Source organism: Meles meles, chromosome 5 (assembly GCF_922984935.1).
Source record: "Meles meles chromosome 5, mMelMel3.1 paternal haplotype, whole genome shotgun sequence".
In the NCBI taxonomy this organism is placed as follows: domain Eukaryota; kingdom Metazoa; phylum Chordata; class Mammalia; order Carnivora; family Mustelidae; genus Meles; species Meles meles.
The window spans coordinates 16,157,651-16,170,321 of NC_060070.1; the positions used below are offsets into that span (position 1 = coordinate 16,157,651).

The window sequence follows — 12,671 nt, forward strand, 5'->3', positions numbered from 1 at the left end:
TTTTAACACATTCTCCGAGTTTGCTTTTTCTAATATTTTGCTCTAATTTGTGTGTCTATTAAAAGAACTACTGTAATTTTCTCGTTATATTTTTGAATCGGGGTTATGCTGGCCTCAAAATGAATTACGAATAAACGTTCTGTCTCTATTCCTTGGGAAAAAAAAAAAGATTTGGTGTTGGGGGAGGGGACAGGCTGGGGAGAGAATCTCAAGGGTCTGGGCTGAGCGTAGAGCCTGACATGGGGCTCGATCCCACGACCCATGAGATCATGACCAGTGCTGAAACCAAGAGTCCAATGCTTAACGGACTGAACCACCGAGGAGCCCTGGTCCTCTCACTTCTGATGAACTGGGACACACTGTCATTGTGTGACACCAGTCAGGTGCCTTCCCAGATCGCCCTTCCACGGCAGATTGCTTCCGGTGCTTTGCAGCAACAAGGACAGTCTGTGACGTCTTACATGGCACAGAGGCTCCTTGACAATCTCACAGCAAAGTCCTGAAGAGTTAAGTTCCTCTTTTTAAAGTTTTTATTTTTTTTTAAAGATTTTATTTATTTGACAGATTACAAGTAGGCAGAGAGGCAGGCAGAGAGAGAGAGGGGTAAGCAGGCTTCCCGCTGAGCAGAGAGCCCGATGCGGGGCTCGACCCCAGGACCCTGGGATCATGACCTGAGCCGCAGGCAGAGGCTTTAACCCACTGAGCCACCCAGGCACTCCTTTTTTTAAGTTTTTAATGGAATGTCACTTTTCTTTCTATAAAGGCCCAATTCCCCAATGTACGGACCTTATCTTGCTGACTGACAAGAAGCTGTTAGATGGGGCTACTTTGTTTGGTTGCCCTCACGCCACCAGACATTGTTTTAGGAAGATTACACTGGAAGCTGGACTGAGAAGGGGTTAGAGGGTGTAGGAGAGAAACATGCAGGAGGAGGAGACACTGGGTGGGAAGCTGGATGCACAGGTTCCCAAGGCAGGATGGTCTGTGAGGAGGGAGGTGGGCGGGGACTCTTCAGCACTCAGGTGGGGTTAGACTCAGAAACCTGGAGATTGGAGAGAAATGGACAGAATGGGAAGGAAAGGGGTCTTCAGTACATCCCTAGGAATAATTCCGGGTAAGAGAAGAGGAGCAAACGGTGACGCTGGTGTGGCCCAGGAGGCAGGAAGCGTGGTGCAGCCACACAGGCACTGGGGAAAGGGCAGGGTAGACAGGTCTGAATGACACCCAATGGCCAAACAAACTGAAAGCAAAAAAACCTCCCTTTTGGGCAATTAGGAATTCATCAGTGACTTTCCTATAGACGTGGGCATTAGCGACTGTGCCTGGAAAATTCCTGCCATTTCGGTCGAGTGTGTTCCCTACAGATGCAGACCTCATGTAGGCCTTGAGTCTCATGAGCAGAGTCCCTGTTTGTTCACACATTATTTTAACTTAGGACGTCTACCTTTTCATTTGAATTAACTGAACATCTCCCAGAAGATTATGGCTTTGTACCTATGGATAAATAACCACATTCTACTGAAATATTAAGCATACTATCAAATAGAAATATTGAAATAACTCTATAAATATGCTAAAATAGGAATATTAAACCATTCCTTTTTTTAGGTCTTTAATCTATTTTTTTGTTAAATTTTTTACTTTTATTAACATATAATATATTATTAGCCCCAGGGGTACAGGTCTGTGAATCGCCAGGTTTACACACTTCACAGCACTCACCATAGCACATCCCCTCCCCCATATTAAAACCATTCTCATTCAGATATCCTAATGCTTTGGCAAGATAAGAGAATGACAATGTCAGCAAAAGGTAGTCCCCCACCCTCTTCCCCACACACTATGTGATCTTGTTTTGGGAGAATTCTTTTTTTCCCCCCACATATTGGGCATGTGTCTTTCTTCCACTTTTCTCTGTGATCAGAACAGATCATTGGCTTTTATCTATTTATTTTTAAGATGTTCTTTTTTTTTTTTTTTGAAGATTTTATTTATTTATTTGAGAGCGAGACAATGAGAGAGAGCATGAGTGAGGAGAAGGTCAGAGGGAGAAGCAGATTCCCCGTGGAGCTGGGAGCCCGATGCGGGACTCGATCCCAGGACTCTGGGATCATGACCTGAGCCGAAGGCAGTCGTCCAACCAACTGAGCCACTCAGGTGTCCCTAAGATTTTCTTTATTTGATAGAGACAGAGAGAGAATAAGCAGGGCGAACAGAAGGCAGAGGGAGAGGGCGAAGCAGACTCCCTACTGAGCAGGGAGCCCGACTCAGGGCTTGATCCCAGGACCCTGGGATCACGACCTGAGCCCACAGCAGACTCCTAACCGACTAAGCCACCCAGCTGTCCAGATCATTGGCTTTTAAAATGAATACCTATCTTGTGCTTATTTCATAAATCAGAATGACTCCAAGCCAAGTGGACAGTTAGGGATTATGACTAGCACTTACCTACCAACATCTTTCCGCACAGGATCATAAATGACCTTCCTTTTTCTACACGTTCCTAAGTTCACCTCTTACTTTGCCATCTGACATACTTAACCGCTGTAAAGGAGAAGAGTACCGAAGAGATTCGGCTGCGTCCAGAATGACAGAAAAGATAGTCACTCCGTCTTCAAGTGCGCCTGCTGCTGATGCGGGTTCTAACACGCGAGGGAAGGTGAACACGACCTCACCTCTGTTAACGAGTATATTCTGGATGATTCATCCAAAGTAATTCCCTTCCTCACACTCCAGGGAGGCGATGAAATTACAAAGGATGGCGAAGAGACACAGAGACAGAGTCTTCGTGTGTGTGGTGAGAGACAATCCAGTACGACAAAGACTCAGAACCACGTGGCACTAAAAGGAAGAAATGCCCAGGCTGTGATGCCCAAGGCGACCCTAGGCCAGCCAGGCCTCACAGAGGCGGGACAGCCCCGACGACCTGCCTCCGCCATGTGGAGCCCAGACCTGAAAAGCGGCAGCCTGGTGGAGTTAACGAGAGGAGAGGAAGCTGCGTGAAATCGAACTTGGCCTTTCCTGACACACTCGCCTTTCCCAGTTCTGACCCTTGGATCCCACATGGGCCCATCTGTGCATTCCTCTTCCTCCAGTCACCCTCCGGGGCTCGGCCACCTCCTCTGCGGAGCAAAGAAGCTGTACTCTGAGGAAGGGGCCTGAGCTGCCATGGGAAGGATGCTTGCGCTGTTACAAGACCTCGGTTCAAGCGCAGTCTCTGCGGCTCCTCGCGGGTGACAGGGCTCTCATCTGCACGTGTCGCGTCAATGAGACGACAGAGGAGAAAGGCTCGGAGGAGGAAATCTTTACCCCAACATAAGGGGCTTTACAGTTGTGGGTTACGTTTAATAGCTACCCATTATGGTATTCTAATTCTAACTCCTTAAATTACATTTTAATTCCTTAAACATCATTTACACTGGGGAAGAAGGGGTGAAAGGTGGAGCCAGGCTCTGCCAATGGGGATAACGCTAGGTGCGTTGGAGGGGATGTCACTGGCCTGCTGGTCACAGGACACAGCTGGGAGCCCTTCTTTCATGCATATAGACCTCAAACTATGTACAGCTCACAAGGGACCACTCTATGTGACTCCTGGAGTGTGTGCCCATCAATTCCAATAGATTGTCTCACAAATCCTCTCACCGCTACTAGATAGAATCGGCCTGATCTGGGGACTTTTTAAAAAAGTCCCATTCACCTCCTTCTCTGGTGTTAATAAGTGACGCAATGATCAGGGAGTGACAGGAGTGAAAAGAATGGGACGTGACATCTCCAAAGGCATTTTCAGTCCACAAACATGGAAAAATCCATCAGAGAACGCTCAGGGCCCTACATGACTCAGGTCACTTAGTCACACATTACTGAAAACCTTGGTATTTGCTTGGTACAGCATCCCGTGGTGCCCTGTAACTGGTGTGTGTGTCGGGGGGGAGAGACTCCTGTCAAGGCACTGTCCTGCGAGCCCCACAGGTGACCAGGGCACCCCTGCCACCCTCTCAATAGGGTGGACACCCTCCCAAGGCCTCAGGGAGGGAATGGCACTGAGTCTACTTCGGCCTCCTCTCTTAAAAGGTTGTCTGTGGGATGATAAACTGCTGGAATAAAACAAGAGTGAACTCAACTCAAGTCTAATGTCTTGGGCCTTGGTTTCTCCGATATTTCTCACCTAAGCTGGCAGGTACTTTCTGGTGTAAAAGACTAGACTTTGGGGCGCCTGGGTGGCTCAGTGGGTTAAAGCCTCTGCCTTCGGCTCGGGTCATGATCCCGGGGTCCTGGGATCGAGCCCCGCATCGGGCTCTCTGCTCCACAGGGAGCCTGCTTCCTCCTCTCTCTCTGCCTGCCTCTCTGCCTAGTTGTGATTTCTCTCTGTCAAATAAATAAAATATTAAAAAAAAAATGTACTTTTAAAAGGGCGCCTGGGTGGCTCAGTGGGTTAAAGCCTCTGCCTTTGGCTCAGGTCCCAGGGTCCTGGGATTGAGCCCCACATCGGGCTCTCTGCTCACCAGGGAGCCTGCTTCCTCCTCTCTCTGCCTGCCTCTCTGCCTACTTGTGATCTCTGTCAAATAAATAATGTATATATATGTATGTATGTATATATATATACATTTTAAAGATGGGGTTTGTGATCGCCCGGAGTAAGAGCTGACTCAGGACAGCGGCTGAAAATTCAGGCTACAGTGCCACCTGCATCATTTTAAAATTAGATTTGGAAAGTCTCTTTACTTCAAGTCTCAGTCTCCTCCTCTGGGAGATGGGGAGAATGAAGGTTGTGCCCAACAGGAAATCTGGGCAGAATCAAGGACACAACATGAGCAAAACAGGAAGCCTGGTTCTTGGGACTCACTAACTCAGTTACCGGGAGGGACCGTGACTGCCATTACCGCGGGGCACTGGTCTGTGGCCTCTGCCGTGAGAGTTATTATGCTCACCAGAACCCTTGAAGGCAGACGATAGTGGGGTGACATCTAAAGTGCTGAAGAAAAATGTCTTGTCAACTGAAAATTCTCCATCCGGCAAAAAGCCACTTCAAAAACAAGGGGGAGATTTGCGTACCTGCATATTAACACAAGCTAAGGGAGTACATTATTGCTAGACCGGCCTTACGGGAAATGCAGACAGAAGTCCTCAGGGTAGAAGTGACAGGCTGCCTGCCATTAACTCCAAGCCTCATGAAGAAATAACGATCTCCAGAAAAGCCAGTATCACTGTATTTTGGATCTGTAACTGTACATTCTCTTTCCCAGCACTTAAAAGGGAAATGCATTAAAAATTAAAAAATATTTTAATGTATACTTATGATAATAAATTGACTAAAATACACATAAAACATATTTTTATATATATTTATATAATATTTTTTATTTTATGCCCCAAAGGGGCACGTGCACCTGAATGTTTATAGCAGCAATGTCCACAACAGCCAAACTATGGACAGAACCTAGATGTCCATCAACAGCTGAATAGATAAAGAAGATGTGGTATATATATATATATAATGGAATACTATGCAGCCATCAAAAAACCCGAAATCGTACCATTTGCAATGATGTAGATGGAACTAGAGGGTATTATGCTGAGCGAAATAAGTCAAAAAATGAAACAAGATGGGACTGGGGAGGGAGACAAACCCTAAGAGACTCTTAATCTCACAAAACAAACTGAGGGTTGCTGGGGAGAGGGGGGTAGGGAGAGGGTGGTTGGGTTATGGACGCTGGGGAGGGGATGTGCTATGGTGAGTGTTGTGAAGTATGTAAGCCTGATGATTCACAGACCTGTACTCCTGGGACAAATAATACATTATATGTTAATAAATATATATATATTAAAAAAAAAAAACAACCCCCGTCATGTAACTCACTAATCTCATTCAGTTTGAAAGCTAGAATTTTTTCCCCCAATCTTTGGAAAAAAGATTATTCTTTTTTCAAGATTTCGTAGGTACAAGTCTACTTAGAAATGTCCGATTCACTTTCAAAAGCCTTCTATAAGCCACGCTCCGCAGTGAATTTAAACTGGAAATGACTTAGTGATCATTTAGCTTTTGTTCAAAAAACCCTGACCCCTTTGATCCTTCAAATGGGAAAAACTTGTATTTTTCCCTTCTTGTGTTAATACTAGTTTTGAGGGTCTCTGTGCTTAGAAGGAGGAGACATGAGATTCTCTGAGAAAAACAAAATAAAACGGTTCTCTTATTTCTGGGTTATTTCTTATGCACACAGCTGGGATGGACCCGATTTGTCACAGCTGGAGGCCACTTCACCCCGTCCTTCAGCTGTGTCTGACCACAGATTCCAGAAAGGCTCTCCCACGAGCAGTGCGAGTAACGTGTGTGCACGTGGGGCCCCAAGGAACCTGTCAGCCTCGCTTCCCTGGAGAGGAGTACCACTCCAACTCATAAATCCTAAACGCAGGACATTCTCTCGCCTCAAACTGCTTTTGGCATCACGGTGAACTCCTTGGGGTGAAGCAGAGATAAGCCAGTTCTCACCGGGCGGTGGCTCTGTCCAGGTCCCGCACTGGGGAGACATTCCACTCCTGGGTCCTGGGACACAGAGTGCGGGGCCTCTGTCCTGGCAGAGGAAGGAGCCCTACCCAGAAACACCACACCCAGAACTTTCGCTCTGGACATCCGACGCTCCTCCATCGCATGAAACTGATTTGGACAAGTGCCCAGACATTCTTCCCCTCCCCCATGAATAAACACATAACTTCTAGCAAAGCCCAGAAGTGATGCTCAGAAACAAAGCAGGACACATTCTTAATTTCCAGTGACACACTCAAATGGGCATGAAACGGCAAAGCTACAAATTACAGACGTCTACTCTATTGTCCACAAAACTCTGAAAAGGCAAATCTCAACTCTTCTGCCCAGGCTCCATGGAGATGTTATGCGTAACCAGAATCCACTTCAATCCCACTAACTCTATGTAACCATTCCTCAACACTGTAGGAAGGAACGCTACTCCTGTAAGAGTTAACCAATAAGCCAGGAACCCCTCCACCAGACATGACTTGAAGTAGAGTTGCTTCTGAGGAACACAGAACTTGCGGGATGGAAGAGGTCCACAGCAGCGGAGCAAAGGCTCTCTGTTGCATTACTTCAAGTTGGTAATACTGGTGAAGAAGGGGGTGGCTGTAAAGGCCAAAACTGGGCACCCACTTTCTCCCACTCTCTTCGTCTTGCTTTGGTTCCATCCCTTCCACCTCAAGATGGCGCAAGGCCCTCCCACAGCGACTCTCTCCTTCTGCCTGCCATTCACTGGAAACACGTCTACTGGGCTTCCAGTGAGGGACCTGGGTCCCATGACTTTACTAGCTTATCTCCTTACGATTTCATGACCCACTGACTTTTCCACATTGCGAAACTGGCCAGTGTCTTTCCTGACTCACCATTAACCGCAGCCAAGCTATTAATGTGGACGTTCATAGGGGCCAAGTTCTGTGTGACGCCAACTTGCACGACTGAATCCCCTGCAGCAGCCCTATGCGGCAGGTGGTATTATGATCCCCATTCTACACATGAAGAGACAAGGTTCAGGAAAGTTAAGTGACAGGGAAGGCTTGAACCCGGAGTCACCAAAGCCTATGTCCCACTGCTTACCAAGAACACAAACGTGTCTAACTCCAGACCCTCCACGACACTACCCACCGGCCGCAGCAGGCTGTGGTCGCTTGTAGGTCATCCCAGACTTCAGAGGCTGCGTGTCGTGCAGGAGGTGATAGGCAGGACTCTAATGTTACGTGGTCACCTCCTGACCCCCAAACCTCTCAGGATGGAAACCCCCAACCAGATGGCCAACGCGGGGAGCTTGCTTCGTGTCAGGAACAAAGAAGCCTACAAGACAGCTTCCCAAAGATGACTTCCTTCGACCCATAGCTATAACGCTTTGCTTCTCCTTTTTTCCCCCAACACTTATCACTGCAGTAAGGAGAATCGAAATGTACTACGATCTTACACTGTACTATCTATTTGTTGTTGATGAAACGAGAAAACAAAAATCCCAAGCTGTTGTTAAACTTATACACTCGCTGTTTTTCACAGGGAAGGTCTGCTAAGGGTGCGGCCAGCAAGGGTGGACACCCGCCCCGACGCAGGCAGGTGCCCCAGGATGCCAACCCCGTGCCCCCTGCAGATGACCCACTACCACTGTAGCCTGCAGAGGTCTGCAGTCTGGGTTCTTGGAAACCAGGCCCAGCAATGGCCCGTGTTTCAGAAATAAAATCCAGGAAGAGTGGAAAGTCAAATGTCAGGCAGAAGCATGGAGGCACGTCCGCGGGGAGGTACGTGGCTCATGAACTGTGAGCCGCTGGCATGAAAAACGAAAAGAACAAGGCTTTATCTTGAGGTGCGACAAGCAGTAGGTAGACCAGGGAGATAGGGGCCAAATGCAGAGGCCAGATAAATTTCAAAGACCAGTATGAGGCACCCCGAACCTTCCTGTCCATGTTTTTGGCTACAGAGACAAAGCAGTGGAGAAAGGCCACAATCTCTAAGATTCACGGTGGGGCCATTCTAAGTACCCGGGAAACAATGCGTGTGCAACAACTCTTCACAGAACCTTCCTGGATATCTGAAAACAGGAAAGTTACCCAATTTCTAGATTCTCTAGAGAGTAGAGCCGCTGGTTGTTCTCAAAGTCAGGATGAGACTTATCCCAAAGAAGAGTCAAGGTGATTTATTTCCATCATAAAAAAGTACTTTGAAAGATGTCTTTGTTTTACCGAAACACAGATACAACCGGCAAAGTTATCTCCAACAGCTGTGAAAACATTCAGTTGCCAGTGAAGGTATTTTTCTTTTTTCCACCACAGCTGTTCAGTCCAGAGCAGGGCATGTTTTCTTCTTCCACTAACCTTCCAAAATCAAAAATTCTCGGCATTGAATTAGAGTCCCTGAATTTTCTTGCATAGGCCGCCCCCATGTGGTGACCACTGAAAAGGCACAGAGGTTTCGAGCTTAGCTGGGTGACCACGTTTCTGAGCTGCCCACATCGGAGAAAGAGCTCCATGTATTAGACTCACCGGCGACTCAGGCGACTCAGGTATCACTTCTCTCGGTTGAGACGCCTGCCTCCCGGGGGCAGGACTGCAACTTCTCACTTCTGGTCCCATGGGGCAACAGAAGGAACGTGTAGTTTTCGATGCTGTTCTGCAGTTACTTTACTGTCCTTAACACACTTTCAATTTAACTTCACTTTGCTTGAAATGTGTGAAAATTCATGGCCATTTCTTGAAATTAAAAAACTTTAGTAACTGTTCCAGCCATGAAAATGGAAACAGATGATAGAATGCACCTGGACACCCAGCGCACTGCCCAGGGAAAACGGCACAGCCAATACCAGTGAGTCTCCTTTCCACCTACATCCACGTCCTTGTCCTGGTAAATGGTTTCCTGACTGGGTTCAAGGACCATATGTTTCTTTATCTTGTTTGTTTACATATGTAGCCCTAAAGCATAGATATATATGGCACTGCTTTTAGACTTTAAATAAATGGTGTCACATGCAATGAACCCTTTTGCAAATGCTTTTTTGTTCGACAAGTGCTGTATTAAAAAAGTCTTTCACATTGATATTTGCAGGTCAAGATCTCTTCAATATTGTCTTGTTTTTGCCCTTCTACCTCTGTGTAAATTTTGTTTTATTACTATTTAAAGATTTTATTTATTTTTTTGACAGAAAGAGGAACATAAGCAGGGGGAGTAGGGGAGGGAGAAGCAGGCTCCCTGCTGAGCAGGGAGCCCAATGCAGGGCTCTATCCCAAAGTCTTGGGGTCATGACCTGAGCTAAAGGCAGATGCTTAACTGACTGAGCTACCCAGGCACCCCTTCCGTTAAATTTTAGAATCAGCTTGTCAAACTCGCCAAAACAGTAATAAGTCAGGACTCTGACTCAAATTTATAGATTAATTTGGGCAGAATCAGCATCTTTAAGATATTGAGTTCTCTCTTTTTTTTTTAACAAGGCCAAATCTCTCTATTGCAAAGCCACCAACATGCTGCCATGTCCGCTTCTCTGAATATTGAGTCCTCCTTTTTTTTTTTTTTTAAAGATTTTATTTACTTATTTGACAGACAGCGATCACAAGTAGGCAGAGAGGCAGGCAGAGAGAGAGAGGGGAAAACAGGCTTCCTGCTGAGCAGAGAGCCCTACTTGGGGCTCGACTCCAGGACCCTGAGACCATGACCTGAGCTGAAGGCAGAGGCTTAACCCACTGAGGGACCCAGGCACCCCAATATTGAGTCCTCTTATCCATGAACATGGTATCTCTATTTTAGAGTCTTCTTAATGACCTTCATCAAAATTATATAATTTCTTTCAAAAGATCAGAAATAACTTCTGTTAAATATATTCCTAAGTACCTTATATTCTCATTGCTATTATAAACTCTAACTTAAGAATCAATTTTAAAAAACTAATAAAAAATTACAGGGATCCCAGGAGGCACAGCTGGTTTAACTCAAGTCGAGATTTCCGGGTTGTGAGATCAAGCCCTGAGTCAGGCTCTGTAACTCAGTGCAGAGTCTGTTTAAAACAGAACTTTCTCTCCCACACCCTATACTACTCACATGCTTGTACTCTCTCTCGCAAAGAAATAAATCTTTGAAAAAAAATTACTCTTTTAACTATGGGTGTGGTGTTTAGAAATGCATATATCCAAGAACCTGAGTGAACTCATACTCATATTTTTTTTAAGATTCTTTTGAGTTTTTTATGTAGGTAATGTTATCATCTAGGATTGGTAACAGTCTGGTGTCTTCCTTTCCAAACATTATAAATTCTCCCTTTCTTCACATTACAGCACTGTCTAGTAATTCCCATACAGAGCTGATTAGGACTACTGATAACAGGCACCCTATATCTTTCCAATTTTTAAAAGAAATATTTCTAATATATCATTGTTTAATGAGATACTTGCTCTAACATTTTATAGATATTTACTGGGTTAAGGAATTCCTTTAATTTCCTAGATAAGGTTTTTTAGGGAAAAAAATCATAAAGGATTTTATCAAATGACTTCTGTATCTATGATGGTGACATAGTTTTTTATCTGATAATGTGGTGAATTACGTCAGTAAATCTTAATGGATTTTTCTGATATTAAACCACACTGGCAATCCTATGGTAACCCCGACCTGGTGCTGGATTTGGTTTGTTAACATTCTGATAATGATTATTCTATCTGTGTTCACAGATGGAATGAGCCCGTAATTGTCCTTTAGCATCCTGTCCTCTGGTTTGGGCACTCACAAAATGGGTTAGAAAGTATTCTTTTCCATTCTTTGGAGGAAAGATTATGACGTGTTCTCTGATGGGGGAGAACTCCCTTAGTTTGCATGTCTGGTGGGTAGACTGATCCAACGTCTTAAATGTATGTAAGTCTAATCAATTGTACTTAAATCCATTTTGTAAGTTACATTTAGAAGTTTTCATTTCATACAGATTTTCAAATTTACCAGTTTACTAAAATTGTTCATAGCCTCTTTTTTTGAAAATAATTTTTGTTCTGTGGTTATGTCCCTTTGTTCATTCCTAACACTGCTGGTGTTCTCTTTTTGTTTTGATTATTTTGGCTAGTGGTGTTTCCATTTTACTAAACTCTTCCAAGAACCGACTTTTGGCTTAGTTGATCATCTCTGACATAAACTTGCTTTCTATTTCATTAATATCTGCTCTTTACTGTTTCAATCCTTTGAGATTTTCTGCTGTTCTTCCTCTCACTTATGTTCAATGCTTAGCCTATACATTTCTAGTCCTTTTCCTTTTCTAACATAAGCACTTAAAACAATATTTGCCAAATGAAAGATGCTTACCTTGCTTTGAAGCTGAGGTGTGTTCCACTGGGAGCTCATGGTCATGGACCCTCTTCTCTGAAACAGGCATTGCAGGGCAGCTTCCAAAGACCCATGGGCTCCTATTACCAAGATCTTCTTTCCATCTAAGTTGACACCTATCCACCAAATGGAAATTCAGTATTCAAAACTTCAGAGCCTTCCTCCCCTGCAGCTTTAGCGTAAGGACAAAGAACCCTTTAAAACTTGGCCCTCTGAGCCAAGTTAGAGCCCACAATGGCTACCATGACTTACTTTTTCTTTGTGAATGTTATGGCTGAGTGACTGAGAATCATCATCCCGATCATTCACATGATGGAAAAACAGTATCTCAGCTTAATGGCTAATGGTGTAAAGGTATATATGAAAAGCTAATCTTCTAATGGAACTCTGGTATATATTTTGGAGGAATTTTTTCACTGAAGTACCGTAGACACGTAATGTTACACTAGTTTCAGGCGTGCAGTGCAGTAATTCAACGAGACTGTATGTCATGCGATTCTTACCATAAGCAGAGCCGCCATCTGTCACCATAGGCTATTCCAATTCCATGACTATATTCCCTGTGCTGTACCTTTAATTCCTGTGACTTCCTCATTCCATAACTAGAAACCTACATCTCCTACTTCCCTCTCACCCACGCTGCCCACCAACCCCCACCATGGCAACCACCAGTTTGTTCTCTATGTTTATGGGTCTGTTTCTGTTTTTTTGTTTGTTTTGTTTTTTAGATACCACATATAAATGAAATCATACGACATTTGTCTTTCTCTGACTTATTTCACTTAGCATGACACCTTCCAGACCCATCCGTGCTGCCACAAATGCCAAAACCTGACTC

The 12,671-nt window shown here is 44.9% G+C and overlaps 1 protein-coding gene across 2 annotated transcripts in view; it reads right to left on the reverse strand.

Moving 5' to 3' along the window:
- Positions 1–12,671, reverse strand: part of MTHFD1L (methylenetetrahydrofolate dehydrogenase (NADP+ dependent) 1 like) — a 183,060-nt gene that overhangs the window by 154,716 nt on the left and 15,673 nt on the right. For both annotated transcript variants that reach the window (XR_006818305.1, XM_046004918.1), the window contains exon 7: positions 11,813–11,949. Coding sequence is in view for 1 of the 2 variants with exons in the window: in XM_046004918.1 (XP_045860874.1) it covers positions 11,813–11,949 (137 nt within the window). In the remaining variant the exon portion in view is untranslated. The remainder of the gene's footprint in view (positions 1–11,812; positions 11,950–12,671) is intronic.